The 21476-nt window shown below is 45.2% G+C and overlaps 3 protein-coding genes across 3 annotated transcripts; 1 reads left to right on the forward strand and 2 right to left on the reverse strand.

Annotated features, from left to right (window-relative positions):
- Positions 1–101: 101 nt before the first annotated feature.
- LOC138963043 (popeye domain-containing protein 3-like) lies at positions 102–11991 on the reverse strand. Its single transcript, XM_070335031.1, has 8 exons — positions 11775–11991; positions 8520–8757; positions 7906–8095; positions 7006–7128; positions 6035–6140; positions 5412–5564; positions 4378–4573; positions 102–3667 (listed from the first exon to the last, which is right to left on the reverse strand). Exons 1-8 carry the CDS (start codon positions 11892–11894, stop codon positions 3495–3497), a joined length of 1299 nt encoding a protein of 432 aa, XP_070191132.1. The 5' UTR covers positions 11895–11991; the 3' UTR covers positions 102–3494.
- A 2839-nt stretch (positions 11992–14830) lies between these two features.
- On the reverse strand, positions 14831–16377 carry LOC138961027 (uncharacterized). Its single transcript, XM_070332629.1, has 3 exons — positions 16269–16377; positions 15797–15939; positions 14831–15449 (listed from the first exon to the last, which is right to left on the reverse strand). Exons 1-3 carry the CDS (start codon positions 16312–16314, stop codon positions 15090–15092), a joined length of 549 nt encoding a protein of 182 aa, XP_070188730.1. The 5' UTR covers positions 16315–16377; the 3' UTR covers positions 14831–15089.
- Positions 16378–16842: 465 nt separating this feature from the next.
- On the forward strand, positions 16843–20804 carry LOC138960969 (uncharacterized). The gene is made up of 2 exons (XM_070332595.1): positions 16843–17140; positions 19411–20804. The coding sequence occupies exons 1-2, from the start codon at positions 17071–17073 to the stop codon at positions 20802–20804; spliced, it is 1464 nt and encodes a 487-aa protein (XP_070188696.1). The 5' UTR covers positions 16843–17070.
- The last annotated feature ends 672 nt before the right edge of the window (positions 20805–21476 follow it).

Consider the following 21476-nt stretch of genomic DNA (forward strand, 5'->3'; position numbering starts at 1 on the left):
CCACACACAAACACACACACACACACACACACACACGTTATAAAATTGACGCAGTATCAATCGAAAGACAAACAGTTTAGAAAACAATATTTTTATTCAGCCATCATTATCATACAAAATGATTACGAAATACACCCACCAAGAACGTATTTAAAGCTTTCACAAAGATGAAATTTGGATATACCGTCCAAAGGAAGATGTTTGATGCAACATTAGTTCCAACAGTGGTTCTCTGTCCATTGACTGTTTTGTCACATAAAAGTAGCCCCAAGAAACACTTGGATCAAAATAGCTACACAGAGTCCGCAAAAAATGTTATTGCTCCCCAGCTAAAGCATTTATTCCCGTGTCATTTCATTCAAATTTTCTATGCCACTAAAAGATTTCAACTTGGATGTCAGGCACATTTTTCGGATCAAAGATTTCTTTTACAGGGGTTACGTGACCGCCTTCCAAATAATGTTACCCCCAAAATGGACCTGACAAAACGTAAGGTATCAAATAAAAAATCGGCAAAAATTTCAGAATAGACATAACTTGGGGACTTTGACACACGAAGAGAAAGTCACAACCAATTATCTATCCAGAACGGGTTCTTGTGTTTCGCTATCTTGTGTATTTCTTGTGTTATGCTTTTCATACTGATGCAAGTGTCGATCGCATGAGTGGTTGAAAACGGGAGGTGTTTGCGTCAATTTAGAGGGGTATCATATGACAAAAAGCGCTGCATTTCAGCAATGATTCGCTGGATTGCAAGATGACCATGATGACCATGCATGCAGACGATATCAAACGTAAAATGCAGGTGGTTTTACACACGTGGAGAGAAGGTGATCAGAGGGGAAAGTACAAATGTAGAAACTATCGACGAAATTAGTCTTGATGTTCACAGCTGTCTTGGAGTCCAGTGTGTTCAGATGCAGCTCTGAGGCCCAGAAATATTCTGCAGGAAAACACATACATTCACAAAGGCTTAAGGGCATATATAGATATAATATATAGGCTCCGCTTTTGGCAAAAGATCAAAAAAAGGCTCAGACATATTCTGCTACAAGGAAACATACATTTATACAAATATACATACAGTACAAAAGTCCATGAAGCTTCGAAGGGCTAGAATTTTGGCAAAGGCTACATTAAGCTCTTTAATACTTTGCTTCAAATACACAGAAATAAAGCACATATTCTATCGTATTTTAGCAAATTACCCAAATTACAGATGATTCTGAAATATTCTGCAATAAAAGCATACATTTACACAGGCTAAGTGCACAGAGCGTCATACGTAGAAGTTCGGCTTTATGACAAAGGCAACAGGATGCTCCAAATGTTCTACAATAAAAACCTATACATTTCCAGAGGCAGAATTCCATAATACTTTCGAAACGTTTGGCTTTTGACACAGAAGGCTCAATATAACTCTGCTTGAAAGAAAACCGAACATATATATTAACAGAGATAAATCATATAATGCTTCAGTAGTAGACTTTATTTTTGAAAAACTTATAAAAAGCTTGGATATATTTTGCAGGGATAGCAATACGTTTGCATACGGAAACATATCACTGGTTCGGTATTTTAATATCGGGTACAAGCACTGTGTAAACAAAATGCACAGTTGGAACAAACTTTCCAACGGGGCAATATGCACATAACTGTTAGAAATCAAACTGAGAGGATGATATGGACCAAAACTGTTGGAGTCAGTAAAGAAAAAAGAGTAAATGTGCGAAGGACGATGGACGCAATAAGCACATTACATACCGTATTTCCACAAAATTAAATTGGTTTCCACAAATTCGCAAAAAAAAAAAAATTATTGTCCAAAACTTAACAACAGTCATCCATAATTATACTCATTTTATAAACAAAACAAAGTTTCTTGCAAAATATAAAAACGGTGGCAATTATTCCTATCTCAAGACAAGATTACACAAAAACGTATCAGAAAATACATGTTCATGTCTGAACTTATATCGCTTTTCGTTTGTAATCTTTGAATATCTTCAAAAAAGAGATATCCCATCTCGCCTTAGTATAATTATGTTATCAACATTTTCACTAACAATGACTTGCCAATGTTGTTCTACGTTTAATACTTGACACAACTTTGTGAACGTCACTTTTAAAGTGTCACACGCAAAACAATGTGTGAATGTAAACCTAAATGAAAGAGGTCTACCTATTCTCAATAACTTATAATCATTTTATTTCAATGAATTAAACTAGATCCCGTTCACGTTCACATATCTAACAGTATGTCAGAGTGCGCCCTTTCAGAATCCGTAACACAAGTTCTCATCACAAAAAGAGCGTACGGATAAAAAAAACTTCATGCCAATTAAGACCTCCGTCTTATTTTGTATTTATATTTATTTACAATCATGAAACCAAATCCCGCGAAGTTAACGTGCAAGTTGACATGTCAAACTGCAAGCCAGATTGCCTCGTTTCATACCGCGACACCTATTACATTGTCAATAAATATGCTCGGAAGCCAACCTCTATGCCAGAGGTCCTACTTCATTATATTTCAACTCATGAAACCAAATCTCGCAATGTATAATTATGTGCATGCTCAGATGTGAAACTGCAAGCCAGAGTGCCCCTGTTCATCATCCACGGCACCCATTCCCATGGAACATGCCAACCTGTAGCTAGGTTCTTCATCATTATATTTCAAGTCATGAAACCAAATCTCACAATATTAGGCGCAAGTTCAGATGTAAAACTACAAGCCAGAGTGCTTCGTTTCATCATCCACGACACCCATTCCCATTCTGTAGAGGTTCTTCATCATTATATTTCAGTTCATAAAACCAAATCTTAAGTGCATGTTCAGATGTCAAACTACAAGCCAGAGTGCCTCCTTTCATCATCCACGACACCCATTCCCATGGAACATGCCAACCTGTAGCTAGGTTCTTCATCATTATATTTCAAGTCATGACACCAAATCTCACAATATTAGGCGCAAGTTCAGATGTAAAACTACAAGCCAGAGTGCTTCGTTTCATCATCCCCGACACCCATTCCCTTGGAACATACCAACCTCCAGCGGTTCTCCTTCATTATAATATTATAATGCCATAGTGCTTCATTTTATCAACCACGACACCCATTCCCATGGAACATGCCAACCTCTTGAGGTTCCGCATCATTTATATATTTCAATTCATGTAACTAGATCTCAAGTAAATGTTCAGATGTCAAACTGCAAGCCAGAGTGCCTCGTTTAATCATCCGCGACACCCATTCTATTGTAAAACAATATGCTCAGATGACAGAGGTACTCCTTCATTATATTTCAATCCATTGAAACCAAATCTCAAAATATTCAGTGCATGTTCAGATGTCAAACTGCAAGCCAGAGTGCCTCGTTTAATCATCCGCGACACCTATTCTATTGTCAAACAATATGCTCAGATGACAGAGGTACTCCTTCATTATATTTCAATCCATTGAAACCAAATCTCAAAATATTCAGTGCATGTTCAGATGTCAAACTGCAAGCCAGAGTGCCGGGAGGAGGGGGAGGAGTGTCCAGAAGGGGGAGAAGCCCGGGGGGCGGAGCCAGAGATGGGGGAGGGTCCCCCCGGGCCGGGAGGAGAGCCCGTGGCGTGCCCGTTTAGCAGCTCCATCTTCTCGCTCATGCGGATGAAAGCCTCTGCAACAGCAGAAGATCAACACAACCATGCAAGCAGGGTGAGGAATTCAAAAGGCATGCCGTGTGAAGGTGGAAGACACATGAACAAACAAACAAATAAACAAGCAAACCAAGAAAAAGATTTACAGAAATACGGAGAGAGTGGAAAGTGCTTGCAAGGTTTGGTTAACAAATGAGGCTCATACTTCATACTGTGCCTCTTAGTGTGATCGACAAGAAGAAGAAGGAGAAGATATTGTGCCTCTTTGCGTATGGGGGTGCCAAATTCCGAAACCAATGTATGGGAGCAAGGACAGATTGGGTTCGTGCATTTATCCCTTTTGAACAGGACAGGATGAAAACGTCGAACGGAAAATATTCATTGGGGTATTTGAATTGAACATAAGTGAATGCTTGCACGAAACACACACACACACACACACACACACACACACACACACACACACACACACACACACACACACACACACACACACCTACACACACAATGACGTCATTCCCTCTTACCGTCACTGTCATCACTGTCATCACTAGAGGCGGTGCCAAGTGGTAAAGGCAGAGCGACCGTGGCCTCTCTAACCGCCTACCACGTACACACTCACTGATCTCCCCCCTCCCCCCCTACCCCCCCTCCCCTCCCTCACAAATCCACTCACCTTCCCACTTCCCCCTCTCCCACACAAACAAATAATGACGTCATTCCCTCTTACCGTCACTGTCATCACTGTCGTCATTACAGGCGGGGCCAAGTGGCGCCGTCAGAGTGTCCAGGGCTTCTGTCGCCCCGCCCCCTCCAGTGCAAACGGTCACGCCCACAACGGCTTTACGGATGTCTCGCCGCGCCCGGAGACTCGGAGAAACACTGGGCAGGCGGATGTCCAGTTTTGACCCTTCAACGGTCGATACCTGGGGTAACGATAAACAATCTGTCAAGTTTTTTTAAACATCATTTTCGGCGATTTCAATGGCCATACTACCTTCGTCAATTTTCGTGAGTTTTCGGCAGTATGTGTCACCTTTCCCCCACCCAGCAAAAGTTCGTTCATTGTGCCGAAATGGCAAGAAAAACGTTCCGGCATTTCGCCAACTGTGCACGGCAAACAATATTCCCGCTAACAAATAGCTAGTGTGAATGGTAACGAATGAAGACTTCTGTTGCCAAAAATGTGTCATCAACGCAACCGCTTACGAAAACCTGATAATAATTGGGCGAAGCCGATTTCGCGAAATCTACTTCACGAATCTTGCTGCACAAAGGTGAAAGGACTTCGCGAAGTCTTCGAGCAATCAACTTCGGGCTTAATTAAGGACAGTCTTAAGGAATATGTACCTATTCCTGCTCGAGTAAGATATTTTTACAATGATAAACAGTCCTAAAATACAGTACTAACGTCCATATTAAGAAGACAACAGTCCAGACAAAACAACACTACAGTTTTGACCCTATGGTCTTCCTCGGGTAAAAAAAAAAAAAAAAAAAAAAGAAAAGATAGACAAAGAACAAAGAAATTGAATCCTTTATTGTTTTCAGACGACATCCTTCTTCTCGTTTCTCTAATGTAAAACGCTGTTGAGAAGACACGGCTCAAAGAACTAACCCCAGTGACGAGAAACCGAGAGGCAGACAAAGAAAAGAGAGACATATGCCACCCCATGTTTTCCTGAATCAAATATGTTTAAACAAAAGACAGGCACAATTTGAGTGCACATTGGGGAAAGATGTGAAAACAATGTATTGACTTACCCTTTCGTTGAGGGCATAGAGCTTGTTGGTGATGTCCCTGCCCAGCACAATATTGATAATGCTCGCCAGGTAAGGTTCCTGGACTAACAGGTATTCCAAGCTCTGTCGCGGCCAGAAGATGTAGCGACACATGCTGCCAGCTATGATAGATACCTGCACGGAACAATGACTGTTCTACTTTATTATGCCTTAAGAATAATGGCCATGTCATTTTCAAAAACCCCTCCGGAGGGGTTAGTCAAGACTTGACGTTAAAGCAGCTGTGCTAGATTTACAAGCGTTGCCTAATAAAAACCTACAGCTAGCAGGTAATCCTACTGGCATGCTAGGAACCCCCCTCATACCCCCCCCCCCCCCCACCCACCCCCTCCCCTCCCCGTACTGCACTCTCTCTTTACTTCCCTCTAACTTACATACACCCATAAAAGCATGAACGCACGCTTGCAGGCACTGCTGCACGCACGCACACACACACACACACACACACATACACACACACACATACACTCACACATATACACACTCACACACACCCACACACACACACACACACACACACGCGCGCGCGCGCGCGAACGTGAATCATTCAAACACACACACAGCCATCAAATACAGAGGAATACCTGAAACTTTTCATCTCCACTGTTACATGATTCGAACTCCGGTGAATCAATGAACTGTTTGGCCTTGATAGTGTGTAACAGCGTTCTGTTGCTGTAGGCGTTCATTCTGCAAAAACATAGACATACAGACACATATATATATAAACAGACAGACAGACAGACAGACACACACACACACACACACACACACACACACATACACACACACACACACACAAACACCACCACCCACCCGCACACACACACACACACACACACACACACACACACACACACACACACACAAAAGCACACACACACACACTTCTGATCCAGCAGTTGCATTGCATGACATGACAATTAAACTAATATGGTAGACATCACTATTTTATACATCGTTCCCTTTTCCTTGAAACATCACCGACCCCAAAAAGGCAAAAATCATTATGCCAAATTCGGACATTTTCTTTTCTTTACAACCTCCATCGTCATGTAATTGGTTTAAACAAGGTTTTATTAAGTTAGACAGTAGTAAAACAAGAAATCATAGGGACACGAACTCAAGCGAACGCTTATATTGTCATGTAATTACGTATGCGCATCTTGACTCAACCCAGTCACGACAAACAAAACGAAAATTTGCACGAGAGCATGACAGAAGTATTGCTTTGCACCACACCGAACTGTACGAAAATGATATGTATTTTGTGTTTTAAACCGCCTGACACTGCAAGGACAGTAAAATATTGGAGTCTTGAGTCTTGAGTCACACTGAATAAGCGTGAACAGAAGACTGGCAGAACTGAAGGAGACTCCCGAACTGCTGAAGACTGCGAACTTCATGGCAGCCCGACCTGACGATATAACGCCAAAAATAGCGAACGCAGAAGAAGAAGAAGAAGAAGAAGAAGAAGAAGAAGAAGAAGAAGAAGAAGAAGAAGAAGAAGAAGAAGAAGAAGAAGAAGAAGAAGAAGAAGAAGAAGAAGACTCACGTGCCCGTGATGAGGAGACCCAGTTTGTCTGTCTTGGTGATGGACTGAGTGGCGTAGTGTTCACCTTCGTTCAGCGTCATCAGCGTGCAGTACTCCGCACCAACCAACCGCTTGTACAATGACCTGTGGACCAAACAGAAGGCCACGTGACTTAGTCACAAAAGCGTTTACAAGCTTGTTATCCTTCACCCAGGCTAATGTATGATGTTTGAAAATAACTCTGTCAGGTTTGCATGGGTTGTTAGAGAGTGAACACTCTGGGGAACATTGAAGTGGCTTTAACATTACCACTATCACCTATCAGGACGCATACCTGGGGACTTTAAGGGGCTGAAATATGTTGTTGTAGAAGTCCTCCAGCTCGCGACAGAAGCGCACGGAGCGGATGCTGCAGAGCAGGGACATGATCTGTACCTACCTGGGGACTTTAAGGGGCTAAAAGATGGCGGTGTAGACGTCCTCCAGTGACTTTAACACCGCACCTACCTGGGGACTTTAAGGGGCTAAAAGATGGCGGTGTAGACGTCCTCCAGTGACTTTAACACCGCACCTACCTGGGGACTTTAAGGGGCTGAAAGATGTTGGTGTAGACGTCCTCCAGCTCGCGACAGAAGCGCTCGGGGCGGATGCTGTAGAGCAGGGACATGGTCTGCACCTACCTAGGGGCTGTAAGGGGCTGAAATATGTTGTTGTAGAAGTCCTCCAGTGGCTATAACACTACACCTACCTGGGGACTTTAAGGGGCTGGAAGATGTTGGTGTAGACGTCCTCCAGCTCGCGACAGAAGCGCTCGGGGCGGATGCTGAAGAGCAGCGGCATGGTCTGCACCTACCTAGGGGCTGTAAGGGGCTGAAATATGTTGTTGTAGAAGTCCTCCAGTGGCTATAACACTACACCTACCTGGGGACTTTAAGGGGCTGGAAGATGTTGGTGTAGACGTCCTCCAGCTCGCGACAGAAGCGCACGGGGCGGATGCTGTAGAGCAGGGACATGGTCTGCCCGCCGTTCAGCAGCAGGAAGGCGAAGTTCCAGGAGAAAAAGTCAGGCGCGCACAGAATCACCCACGACCACACCGACATCAGCAGATACCCTGGTGACGTCAACAAGAACGATTTGGGCACTTTGTCTTTGGATATTTAATAATATATTCAATTTGTATGGTTAAAATGTCTAAGTTTAAACATAATATCACCAGCGTAACATGGTTTCCACTGGAACAGCTCTGGAGAATACCCCTCATATTTGTGACTCTCTCTCTCTCTCTCTCAAGATTTTTCATTTTTATAGGCGGCCCTTAATTGAGCCCGACGTCGACTTCGCGAAGTCGTTTTACCGAAAACTCAGTGCTAAAGCTTCGTGCAGCCATCTTCGCGAAGTATAATTCGCGTGGTCCACTTCGCCCAGTTAAGGACAGGCTTAAAACTCTCTCCCCATCTCCTCTCTCTATCTCAACCAATAAACAACACAAGGAACTCAAAAGCCACCACCACACCACGGAAACCCACACCACTGACCCAGGAAGAACAAGAAGTGCAGAAGGAGCGCCCCATAGGGAGTGTCAAACGCCAGGAGTCCCGCAGCGAGGAGCGCACAGGCCAGCTGGAACAGCACGTGGTTGGGCGGTTGCCACGTGCTACAGCCTACCACCCTGTCCATGGCGCCCGACACCGTGTTGTTGACACCGGTGTCGCTCACCTCCCACACAACAGACCCGTTCTGGTTCAGCCCCGAGGGGAGCAAAAACACCCTCGCCTTGAAAACAACAGAATAAAGTTAATGTATTCAATGCATTAGAAATTGATGTTATTGGCACATCATTTATTGGCATTCAACCCAGTCATCGTGAGTCAAACTCCTACCGACCCATTCGTGTTCACCCCCGAGGGGAGCGAGAACACCCTCGTCTTAAAACGAACAGTATGCAGCGCATTAGAAATTGGTTTTATTGGCCAAATACCTGTCACAGAATGGCATTTAACCCAGACTTTGTGGGTCAACCCCCCGCCTACCGACCCGTTCTCGTTCAGCCCCGGAAGGCAACCAGAAGATTCTCGCCTTGAAAAAGAATAGAAATTAGTGCAAACTGCGTACACAGACAAGATTATAGGTTTAAATTGTGTTGGTCTAACGCCACTGACATAAAAAATGCGAAAATGTGAAAAATGGTCGTTTTTAAGACAACAATTACGGCCCCTGTGACCTTGAACTTGAAGTGAGGTCAAGTTGCCGCACATGTTTTTTGAGATCTTGTAACCATACACCATCAGGCCACATCAGGTGTTGATAGACTTAATAGTGTCCAAGAAATATCCAACGTTAAAGTTTTTCGGACGGACGGACGCCGGGACGGACGGACGGACGGACGGACGACTCGGGTGAGTACATAGACTCACTTTTGCTTCGCATGTGAGTCAAAAACAGGTAGGCTGGTCATTGTAACCAGTAAGATTTCAACTCAGAGTACTGGTTTTGTTGTTTTACCAGTGAAAAAAAACACCCTGGTAGTTCAAAAATCAACCGGTAGGTCATACCGGCTGCTATTTTTGTTCCGGTATTTTCTCATTTCAACCACTAAAATACCGGTAATTACCGGTTAACGCCAATACTGGAGACTGGCTTCAGGAATGGTTCCACAGTGTGTGTCGATGCTTCGTCGGGTACAAGCACCAAAACACACTCCCAGACCGTAAAACATGTTCCCCAGTAACACATCAGCCACAAGATTCTCACCGGCAACAAAACAAGATATCCAACATGCATACGACAAATCATACCGGCTAAAAATGTTGGTGCCCCGCTGTGTCAAATCAGTATCCTTCTCTCCCTATCTCTCCCAGTGGTGGCAGAAAATCGCAGTGCGTGCGCTGATCGAAGCCAGAGACACAACCAGGAACGAAGAAGACGTGCAATAGCACTAGACTTTGCTATCGCAGTGCTAGTGGCAGCGACATGGGTGTGCACGCTGACCGAATGCTATGCCTTTAAAAGGCCGCACGACTGCCCCTTGTCCTACACTGTTCTACACTGCCTTTTAGACACATACTGCAATCACTGCTGGAGATATCGGGAGATTGAGCTCTCGCTCTCTCTCTCGCTCTCTCTCGCTCTCTCTCTCTCGCTCTCTCTCTCTCTCTCTCTCCCCTCTCTCTCTCTCTCTCTCCCCCCATCTCTCTGTCTCTCTCTCGTTGTGCGTGTGTGTGTGCGCGTACGTGCGTGCGTGTGTGAAAGCGTGTGAATGTGTGCGTGAAAGCGTGTCTGAGTCTGTTTGTGTGTGTGTGTGTGTTTGTTTGTGAGAGTCTGTGTGTGTGTGTGAGTGTGTGTATGTGTGTGTGTGTGTGTGTGAGTGTGTGTGTGTGTGTGTGTGAGTGTGTGTGTGTGTGTGTGTGTGTGTGTGTGAGTGTGTGTGTGTGTGTGTGTTCTGTGCTTTCATTGTCATCACGGAAGGTGTAACTTTACGGAATAAATCTGTCGTCGTTACCATCACTGTCATAGTCGTCTTTGTTATCATTTTGTCATTGAATAACTTCTCCATTCCAACAACAACAAAACCTTTGGCTAGCACGTTTTCTTCTGGACATTGTCTTGCATGAAAACAGAAGCTTTCTGAAAGTTCAAGCACGAACAATGGCTAATCAAATGGGAAAACACAGAACCCCCCAAAAAAACACTGTCCTCCCCCCCGCCCCTTTTCCACACACACACACACACACACTCACACACACACACACACGCACACACACACACACACAACACAAATACAAAATACCAATCATGCGCCTTGGGGTTGTGTAAAATAGCAAAGGCCTTGGCTCAATCCACATTGTATAGCAGCATAAACATGAGAGCGAATACAACACTGTTGAAATGCAATCCCATAGTCCGGGCTTCGTTAAATAATGCTTGACTAGAATTTCAATCGATTTGATCGAAAAATGAGGGCGTGACAGTGCCGCCTCAGGATCTCATAGACTTTAAAACGTCGATAAAAACAGAAACATTGCGAGAGAAAGACACAGCATGACTGAATTAAGAGAGAACATTTTAATGACAGCGTCTAAGACCAATGGTCCAATCTCAAAGGCCAAAAGCATCATACTAACGCAGGAAAGAACGAAGGAACGAAGGAACGAAGGAGCGATGCTCGTGAAACAAACTGATGCCGCGTTGCAACGAGACAGCGAAGAGCGAGCGATAACGTCTTCAAGAGTCAAAAGGACGAAACAAAATCGATGAAAAACATCCTCATAGTCATTCGCCTATCAGCAGAGTCAGTGCGTGCGTGCGCAGCAAAAGGTCGCTGTTAACAACATCACGGAACAATACACTCGCACGACCCTCACAAAAAAAAAACAACGCGGGTTAGGGGGAGTCCCATATTGGTTGGGACGAGAAAGAATTTACCCGATGCTCCCCAGCATGTCGTAAGAGGCGACTAACGGATTCTGTTTCTCCTTTTACCCTTGTTTAAGTGTTTCTTGTATAGAATATAGTCAATTTTTGTAAAGATTTTAGTCAAGCAGTATGTAAGAAATGTTAAGTCCTTCGTACTGGAAACTTGCATTCTCCCAGTAAGGTAATATATTGTACTACGTTGCAAGCCCCTGGAGCAAATTTTTGATTAGTGCTTTTGTGAACAAGAAACAATTGACAAGTGGCTCTATCCCATCTTCCCCCTTTCCCCGTCGCGATATAACCTTCGTGGTTGAAAACGACGTTAAACACCAAATAAAGAAAAATACCCTCAAAAACAAAAAGCACGAGGCACGTACCTGATAGGCAAACATGGTTTTTCTGGTCAAGAGGCTTGCTGCTGACTTCAGCTGTAGGGCTATCAGAGTGTTGTGGTTTCCCTCCCTGAGGCAAGCACAGAATGGTGTCTGCTGGCACATCGGCTGACGCGAGTGTGAAGGTAGTCTACTTTGTATACATACTTACGATACATGACGTCTGCTGTGCTTGCGGAGTTCTTTTTTCGCAATAGGACGGGAGGAGTTGCGTCCCTTCACTGTTGCTGATTTCAAACGTTTTACAACACACAAGTTGTGTGATCGAACGAAAAATAATACAAAGAACTCCATTACTTGACAAATTGGTCTGAAAGAGCAGGTCGGTTTCAGTTTTAATAAACAATTCTAGAGAATTGTGTATCTTATATTTGAGTCTTTCGTGTTTTAGACATTGATGCATTTAATAGTTTTAATGAGTTGCCTTTTGTTTTATCATTCTGGTGTTTATCTAGATGTGCTGTGTATCTTATAAGAAGTTCTTAAAAGTTCGAAGTTATTTTAGCATATAGGTTTTTTTATGGTCTTAACAGTTAAACATGTATTACGTTATCATTAAGATTCATGCTTTGTTAGCACTAAACAGTTGTTTTAATCAGTCTGGTTTTCTCTTGTTTTCATCTTATGAACATTCTAAATGTTAGACTAACTTATTGTCTTGTACAGAATAACAACTGTGTGAATGGTGCTATACTGAATGAAAGAGTGTGACATGAAGTTCTTGTACATCATTGTAAAGAGTGTGAATGACGTTTTAGTTTAGATGTCAAGCGCTTAGAGCAAGCCTTTTTAACGAAAGTTTTTGATTTAGCGCTATATAAATGTTCTTCTTCTTATTATTATTATTAAAGAGTGCCGAGATATGTTTCGATCTGGTGTACGAGGCGATACTGTCTGCATGGTATCACTCATACATTTGTTTGTGAAAAATAGGGGAACGCATCCAAGCAATATTTCTGATAAATTCACGGCTTTGCTTTTTGTTTGTATTTTATTGATCTTGATTTTGCAAATGTTTTATTTACTCCATACTTATGAACCTGCCCCATTCCCTAATGTAGATGCCAGGACCGTACACGAAGATGCTGTCTCTGGGTGATGAGGTTAAAAGTCGGTTTCGCGAAGAATCATGAACTTAGACACCTCCTAAAATGTAAATGCCAGGGACGTATATGCGTAAGTCGGCAAACGTCCACTGTACTACATACTCATGAACTCTTCCACCAGTTCATGCAGACAGGCCATCTCTTCAGGGCTGGGTTGGGACTCTCTGAGCTAGCCACTCTCATAATTGTAAATCACTACATGCTCAGGAACTCTCCCACCAGTTCATGCAGACAGGCCATCTCTTCAGGGCTGGGTTGGGACTCTCTGAGCTTGCCACTCTCATAATTGTAAATCACTACATGCTCATTAACTCTTCCACCAGTTCATGCAGACAGGCCATCTCTTCAGGGCTGGGTTGGGACTCTCTGAGCTTGCCACTCTCATAATTGTAAATCACTACATGCTCATTAACTCTTCCACCAGTTCATGCAGACAGGCCATCTCTTCAGGGCTGGGTTGGGACTCTCTGAGCTTGCCACTCTCATAATTGTAAATCACTACATGCTCATTAACTCTTCCACCAGTTCATGCAGACAGGCCATCTCTTCAGGGCTGGGTTGTGACTCTCTGAGCTTGCCACTCTCATAATTGTAAATCAGTACATGCTCATGAACTCTTCCACCAGTTCATGCAGACAGGCCATCTCTTCAGGGCTGGGTTGGGACTCTCTGAGCTTGCCACTCTCATAATTGTAAATCACTACATGCTCAGGAACTCTTCCACCAGTTCATGCAGACAGGCCATCTCTTCAGGGCTGGGTTGGGACTCTCTGAGCTTGCCACTCTCATAATTGTAAATCAGTACATGCTCAGGAACTCTCCCACCAGTTCATGCAGACAGGCCATCTCTTCAGGGCTGGGTTGGGACTCTCTGAGCTTGCCACTCTCATAATTGTAAATCACTACATGCTCATCAGGGCCGGACTAGGCGAAGAGGAGGGGGGGGGGTTGCCAGTGGTGGCCCAGGGGGATGTCCCCCTTGACGGCAGGGGCGGATCAGTTCATTTTATGACTGGTTTTTTTCAAAAGTATATTGTGAAGATATGGGTGTGAAGGCGCGAAGCGCCGAGCCGACGGCGCGAAGCGCCTAGCTTGCTAGGGGGGTCCGGGGGCATGCCCCCCCCGGAAAATTTTGAAAAAAAGGATGCAAAATGGTGCAATCTGGTGCATTCTGAGGATGATCATTACCAGTTTCAGGCAGCAGATTTTTTCACTGATTAATACCCCAAAAATTGAAACTCATTGTAAACTAAAGAAATGCATACCTCATTCAATATTTTTATTTTTTGGCTGGGGGGGGGGGGGGGGGGGGGGGGTCCGGAAACCCCAGAACCCACCCCCCCCCCCTCGTTGTGGGGGTAAGGGGGCTTCGCCCCCTGAATCTGACGGGTAGTTCATATTCTGAGATAGGAAAATGGTCGCTCCTTGCATGAAACGGCATAAAATAAGCAATAATAAAAAAAAATTAAATAAGTAAGGTACATGTTTAGGCTAGGGGGGGGGTTGCGCAACCCCCATAACCCCCCCGGTAGTCCGGCCCTGCTCATGAACTCCTCCACCAGTTCATGCAGACAGGCCATCTCTTCAGGGCTGGGTTGGGACTCTCTGAGCTTGCCACTCTCATAATTGTAAATCACTACATGCTCATGAACTCCTCCACCAGTTCATGCAGACAGGCCATCTCTTCAGGGCTGGGTTGTGACTATCTGAGCTTTCCACTCTAATAATTGTAAATCACTACATGCTCATAAACTCCTCCACCAGTTCATGCAGACAGGCCATCTCTTCAGGGATAGGCTTCTCAGTGTAGATGCTAAGAACACACACGTGGAGGTCGGCAAACATCCACTGAACTACATGCTCATGAACTCTCCAACTAGATGTAGATGCCAAGAACATATACTTATAGGTCGACAACCATCGACTTACTACGTACCAAGCTCATGAGCTCTCCCACCAGATCAAGCAGACAGTCCATCACTTCAGGACCGAGTGGGTACTCTTTGAGCTTGACCCCTTTCTCAATGTAGATGCCAAGAACATATAGTGATATACTGATAGGTCGACAACCATCCACTGTACTACATGCTCAAGAACTCTCCCACCAGGTCGTGCAGACAGCCCATCTCTGCAGGGTTAGTGTTCTCAATGTAAATGCCAAGAACACATACGTGGAGGACATCGAACACCCACCTTATTCGACGCTAAAGAACTCTCCCACTAGATCAAGCAAACAGTCCATCTCTTCAGGGCTGGGTGGGTACTCTTTGAGCTTGCCCCCCTCCTCGATGTAGATGCCAGGGACGTACACGTTGACGTTGGCTCTGATGAGCTTAGCGGGGTCGGTGTACTGCATGAGGTTGCGGTAGCAGGGGCACAGCAGACAGCAGGGCGACCCAGAGGCGAAGGCCACGAGGCAAGACCGGGGATCCATCAGGAAACACACGATGGTGAAGATGGAGCCGGCCACCACGAGCAGAGTGTAGCCAGCGTAGGTCAGCAGTTCCTTCGTCAACGCCTGGTTAGCCGCCTGCCTGTCTTCATCTGAGATCACCTGAAGGAGGGATCGGGCGGGGTGGGGGGGGGGGGAGGAGGAGGTGTGTGTACAGTGAAACCCTCGCTTCTGTTAAGACCCACTGACACAAACAGACAGCCACACACACACACATCCGGCCCACGCTTCAAGACTTCATCTGATGGCGGTGATGTATGTATACTGGGGAATCCCTCTTTAAGTTAACCTCCCACACACACACACACACACACACACACACCCGATCTCACCCCTGCGAGTGTGTGTGTGTGTGTGTGTGTGTGTGTGTGTGTGTGTGTGTGTGTGTGTGTGTGAAAGAGGGGAGAGGGGGGGAGAGACGAAAAATAAACAAGAAGAAACTTACAAACCTCAAAGTCAAGGTACTCTTCTTTAGTCTCTTTCGCAAGTGCCTTTTTGTTATTCTTTGTTTTGGAAACAATCGCCTCGGCGTCATCTTCTACTGCTTCGTCTGTTTCCCGTCTTACCTTTACCACAGGGTTCGAATCTACCCCTGGAACAAGCAAATAGTCATTGCATGGACAACCCATCTCCTTCCCTCACACGCACGCACACACACGCAACCCCCCCCCCCCCACACACACACACACAGGCAGACCGACACAAACAAACGGACTCACACACACACACACACACACACACACACACACACACACACACACACACACACACACACACACACACACACAATTCTAGGACAGAACAACAAAAGACTGAGTGGAGTGCTCCGAATTTCACTTTGTCCCTTCAATCAAAACTGATAATAGGGCCTATGTCATTTCTTGCGGTAACCAAACAGACGAAAAATCTAAGGTGACTTACCTATACCGACTGCAATCAAAATTATAAGAACGTGTAGTGAAGCCATTTTACATTTAAACTAAAAAGAGACGGACATTTTTTAGAGGTTCGTAGGCCCGCAAAAGTTGCGCCATATTGGATTCTTTTAATCGTATTACGTCATATCCAGTACATACAAGAATGACGTCATTGCTACACTAGAATAAGAAGAATCCAAATCTGAGAAGATAAACAACGAGCAGTTATAGTTTTGAGAGTCTGTCTTTTGAAGTGGAAAGTGTTGGACAAATCAGACCGCAACCACGTGGACAAAAATGTCTTCTGCATGAAGAACACAACCAGAGATATAGATGACAAACGTGGAAAACGTGTCAGCACAGAAGAACGTAATAAATAATATAGAAGCTGCCTTTAGCTCTCCCAGGAATACCAATGTGCAGAACAAATTACACGATGTCAGAGATACATCATCATATCTATAGAGAATGTGCCTAAGGTTACTAACATTTTAGCTTCCAGAAGCGTACAGCGATCCTCGAAATAACGCTGGCGTTGTGCTTTCTTTTTAGTCCACAACGAATAGGTTCTCGTTCTGCGATGCAGTGAAATTCAAATGACGAGCTAACTGGACAGACCCAAAAATTTACTGCGCGTCGTTTATCTCCACTGATATCACAAGCATTTTTGACGAAGCCTTATAAAGTTTAAAAAAAAAAAAAGAAGCCTTATAAGTTAGATTGATGCTTAATTACCACACCAAGAAAGACTAAAAGGGACGGCAAGGTATAGATTCAAAGTCCTCACTCTCAAATGAGCTGTCAGGATGCTCAACTCAATCAGCAAAACCATGCCATGCATCATCAAGAACATGTCGCCTTCTTCATGCCACTCAGGTACTAACATCACACACAGTCTAAACAGGGCTCCCCACGGACGCCTCACCTAGAAGGTCCCGGGACCCCCACTTTGATTTTTTTAGAGGGTCCATGGACCCCTTCATCGGAGATTTAGAGGGTCCATGGACCCCTTCATCAGAGATTTAGAGGGTCCATGGACCCCTTCATCAGAGATTTAGAGGGTCCATGGACCCCTTCATCAGAGATTTAGAGGGTCCATGGACCCCTTCATCAGAGATTTAGAGGGTCCATGGACCCCTTCATCAGAGATTTAGAGGGTCCATGGACCCCCTCAGCAGAGTTTTAGAGGGTCCATGGACCCCCTCAGCGGAGTTTTAGAGGGTGCATGGACCCCCTCAGCGGAGTTTTAGAGGGTCTATGGACCCCCTCAGCGGAGTTTTAGAGGGTCCATGGACCCCCTCAGCGGAGTTTTAGATGGTCCATGGACCCCCTCAGCGGAGTTTTAAAGGGTCCATGGACCCCCTCAGCAGAGTTTTAGAGGGTCCATGGACCCCCTCAGCAGAGTTTTAGAGAGTCCATGGACCCCCTCAGCAGAGTTTTAGAGGGTCCATGGACCCCCTCAGCAGAGTTTTAGAGGGTCCATGGACCCCCTCAGCGGAGTTTTAGAGGGTCCATGGACCCCCTCAGCAGAGTTTTAGAGGGTCCATGGACCCCCTCAGCAGAGTTTTAGAGGGTCCAGAACTCCAGGGGCCTTAAATTCAAAGTCTGCCAATGTGCCTCTGAGTGTGTATGTGTGTGTGTGGGGGGGGGGTTGTGTGTGTGTGTGTGATTGTGTGATTGTGTGTGTGTGTGTGTGTGTGAGTGAGTGTGTGTGTGTGTGTGTGTGTGTGTGTGTGTGTGTGTGTGTGTAAATATAACTCACCACAACAGTCTGAAAACAGTACCAAGGATACGCACGATAACGTTTATATAGTGCGTCTCTGGACCCGCTCTTTTTAGTTTTAGTGCGTCTCGGGACCCCCTCAATAAATGTCTAGTGCGTGTTTTCGGCTTCCAGTGCGTATAAGACGCAGGGACGCGCAGTATGAGGAGCCCTGCTACAGTTAGCTTCGTACACCTATCTGTTCTGACAAGGATCCAGTAACACCAACATAACTCAGTCTGCACACAGTCTAAAGGTAACTTCGTAGCTGTCAGGTCTGACAAGGATCCAGTAAAACCAATATAACTCAGTCTGCACACAGTCTAAAGGTAACTTCGTAGCTGTCAGTTCTGACAAGGATCAAGCAACACCAACATAACTCAGTCTGTACAGAAACTAGCTAGGCTACACTGACAAGAAGGAACTGTAGGCTACACTTCAATCTCTAAAAAGTAGTTGTGGCTTACAATCAGTCAACAGTTTAGGACAGCTCCCGTTTGACAATGGATCCCAGGGGCGGATTAGGGGGGAGGGGGTGTTACAGGGGTTCCCCCTCCCCCTCCCCCCTCCCGGCTGTCAAAAATAATTTAATCCTAACTTTAAAAGAAATAATGAGTGGCTGCTGACACCAGTTGATCATGTTTAAAATCAAGGATAAGCCATAAATTGTTCATAAGATAGCTAAAACTCTTCTTGCCCATGTACCCCACAAGGGGTAGACCCCTGGACCCCAGGTTGTACCCCCTCCCCTCTGGCTTAACTGCTCCGTCCCTGGATCCCTTGGCTTAAAGCTGAAGAGTCCCAATAAAACTAATCAACTGGTCCTTGAAAGAAAGAGGGGGCACAACGCAGCTATGACCCATCATTAACTCTCTGAATACTGTCCCCTGATGTGCGTGTAGCGTGTCCCACTCGGGTCCTACCCAGGACAGAGGTGCACGAGGCAAAAGTGGGTGCCACCCAAATAAGTGAGAACAAACCGCAGGGTTTGATTTGTTAAAATTACAATTGAAGTTATAGACTGTTATCTAGCTGAACAGTTCGGGCCAATTATAGGGGCAGGCATTGGAGACTTGAGAAGGACAGTTGGGGCACACACACACACACACACACACACACACACACACACACTCGCACACACACACACACACGCACACGCGCGCGCGCGCGCCCGCACACATCAGGGGACAGTATCCAGGGTAGTCACGAGTTGAGACGTGCATCCTATTTCTTAGGTTAGCGCGAAGTCTCTAGCAAAAAACTGCAAATAGTTTCTGATTTGTTCCGCACAGAGCGGACAATATGTTGATGGTCTGTTCTGTTTGTCAAAGCAAGTTAAAGCCAAGTAACTAAGTTAAACTCCTGCCTTCGCATTGTGTTTCAGTAAACGTCTTACGTCAGCGCAGAACACTGCACATCCGCAAATCTGTCAACTTCAGCACTGACTCAAGCGACAACCATACGTCTACAACCCCCTCCGTCACCAAAGTACCTTCATCACCTGAGCGTGTAGGTGGACCCCAAACCACCCCCTCATCTGAAACTTCCAGTAGGCCACCTAAGCCTACAACCCTAAATTCAAAGCGAATTTCAAAAACAGACAAGCCTGTTGACAAGCCAAAGACCCCCACCACAACCACCACCTCCACCACCACCACCAACAACAACAACGTAAGGCTGCTTAAATCTTTAGCTATCAAACCACCATGGGGAACCAGATCTTTGGTTGAAGAAAAGAGCAATAAGCTTACCACCGTAGCTACCAGCAGACCAGCCAAAGCCGCAACCCCAAACTCGCTGCCAATTTTAAACACAGACAAGCTTGTAGGCGAGACAAAGCACACCAATTACATCAGGCTGCCGAAATCTTCAGCTATCAAACCACCATGGGAACTCACCGCATGGCAAGGCAGATCTGTGGGTTACGTTAAGAACACCGCCATCAAAGCCACCAGCAATCCATCTAAAGCCACCACCCTTAACTCACTTTTAATTTCAAAAACAGACGAGTCTGTCGACAAGCCAAAGACCCTCACCAACAGCAAAAACGTGAGGCTGCCTAAATCTTCAGCTATCAAACCACCATGGGACACGATCGTATCAAGGCGAGGCAGATCTGCGGTTAAAGCAAAGACAACAACCACCACCAATAACGCCAGGATTCCTAAATCTTCAGCTATCAAACCACCATGGGATAACACCGTATGGCAAGGCATATCTGTGGTTAAAGCTAAGACTAAGAGTTCCCTTACTATATCCACCAACGGATCATCTAAAGCTACAACCCTTGACGCACTGCCAATTTCAAAAACAGACGACCGTGTCGGTGATACAAAGCCCACCAATAACGTAAGACTGCCTCAATCTTCAGCTATCAAACCACCATGGGATAACACCATATGGCAAGGCAGATCTGTGGTTGAAGCAAAGAGCTCCCATAATACCACAGCTACCAGTAGACCATCTCAAGCCTCAACCCTTAACTCACTGCCAACTTCAAAAGTAGACGATCTTGTCGGCACCAATCACATCATGCTGCCTAAATCTTCAGCTATCAAACCACCATGGGACACGACCCTACCATGGCAAGTCAGATCTGTGGTTGAAGCAAAGAGCACCCCCACCATAGCTACCAGCAGACTTTCTAAAGCAACAACCCGTAACTCACTGCCAATTTTAAAAACAAACAACCTTGTCGGTGAGAAAAAGTCCATCAATAACATCAGGCTGCCAAAATCTTCAGCGATCAAACCACCAGGGGAAACCACCGTACTTTGAAGATGGAGGGCACAGCATCATTGGGTTCCTTCCCTTGACTACCCGCGGATCGGATGGAAGCTTTTCTCTCGTGGTTGTATTTTCGTGAGCCGGGCCAGGACGTTTCGCAGCTGCCAGAGAGTTAGATCGCTCCCGTTTTATTATCTGGAGTACGATCGTCATTCCACCTGAACGCATACCAAAAATCTATCTGTGACTGCTTTCCGATGCTGAGGAGATATTTTTGTTTTCAATCAATCAATCAATATGAGGCTTATATCGCGCGTATTCCGTGGGTACAGTTCTAAGCGCAGGGATTTATTTTTTATTTTATTTTTTATTTTTATGCAATTTATATCGCGCACATATTCAAGGCGCAGGGATTTATTTATGCCGTGTGAGATGGAATTTTTTACACAATACATCACGCATTCACATCGGCCAGCAGATCGCAGCCATTTCGGCGCATATCCTACTTTTCACGGCCTATTATTCCAAGTCACACGGGTATTTTGGTGGACATTTTTATCTATGCCTAGATACAATTTTGCCAGGAAAGACCCTTTTGTCAATCGTGGGATCTTTAACGTGCACACCCCAATGTAGTGTACATGAAGGGACCTCTGTTTTTCGTCTCATCCGAAAGACTAGCACTTGAACCCACCACCTAGGTTAGGGAAGGGGGGAGAAAAT

Source organism: Littorina saxatilis, linkage group LG3 (genome assembly GCF_037325665.1).
Source record: "Littorina saxatilis isolate snail1 linkage group LG3, US_GU_Lsax_2.0, whole genome shotgun sequence".
NCBI lineage: Eukaryota > Metazoa > Mollusca > Gastropoda > Littorinimorpha > Littorinidae > Littorina > Littorina saxatilis.

What these genes read in the sequence shown, in the direction of transcription:
- LOC138963043 (XM_070335031.1), bottom strand. Translation starts at nt 11,894, where the DNA reads ATGTGCCAGCAGACACCATTCTGTGCTTGCCTCAGGGAGGGAAACCAC. An exon ending in GGTCTCCTCATCACGGGCAC is followed by an intron (nt 6,141 to 7,005) that starts GTGAGTCTTCTT and finishes ATGTTTTTGCAG; the next exon opens with AATGAACGCCTACAGCAACA. An exon ending in GTGGAGATGAAAAGTTTCAG is followed by an intron (nt 5,565 to 6,034) that starts GTATTCCTCTGT and finishes TGTTCCGTGCAG; the next exon opens with GTATCTATCATAGCTGGCAG.
- LOC138961027 (XM_070332629.1), bottom strand. Translation starts at nt 16,314, where the DNA reads ATGGCTTCACTACACGTTCTTATAATTTTGATTGCAGTCGGTATAG. An exon ending in TTTGATTGCAGTCGGTATAG is followed by an intron (nt 15,940 to 16,268) that starts GTAAGTCACCTT and finishes TGCTTGTTCCAG; the next exon opens with GGGTAGATTCGAACCCTGTG. An exon ending in AAGAGTACCTTGACTTTGAG is followed by an intron (nt 15,450 to 15,796) that starts GTTTGTAAGTTT and finishes TCCCTCCTTCAG; the next exon opens with GTGATCTCAGATGAAGACAG.
- LOC138960969 (XM_070332595.1), top strand. Translation starts at nt 17,071, where the DNA reads ATGCTCAACTCAATCAGCAAAACCATGCCATGCATCATCAAGAACATG. An exon ending in GCCTTCTTCATGCCACTCAG is followed by an intron (nt 17,141 to 19,410) that starts GTACTAACATCA and finishes ATTGTGTTTCAG; the next exon opens with TAAACGTCTTACGTCAGCGC.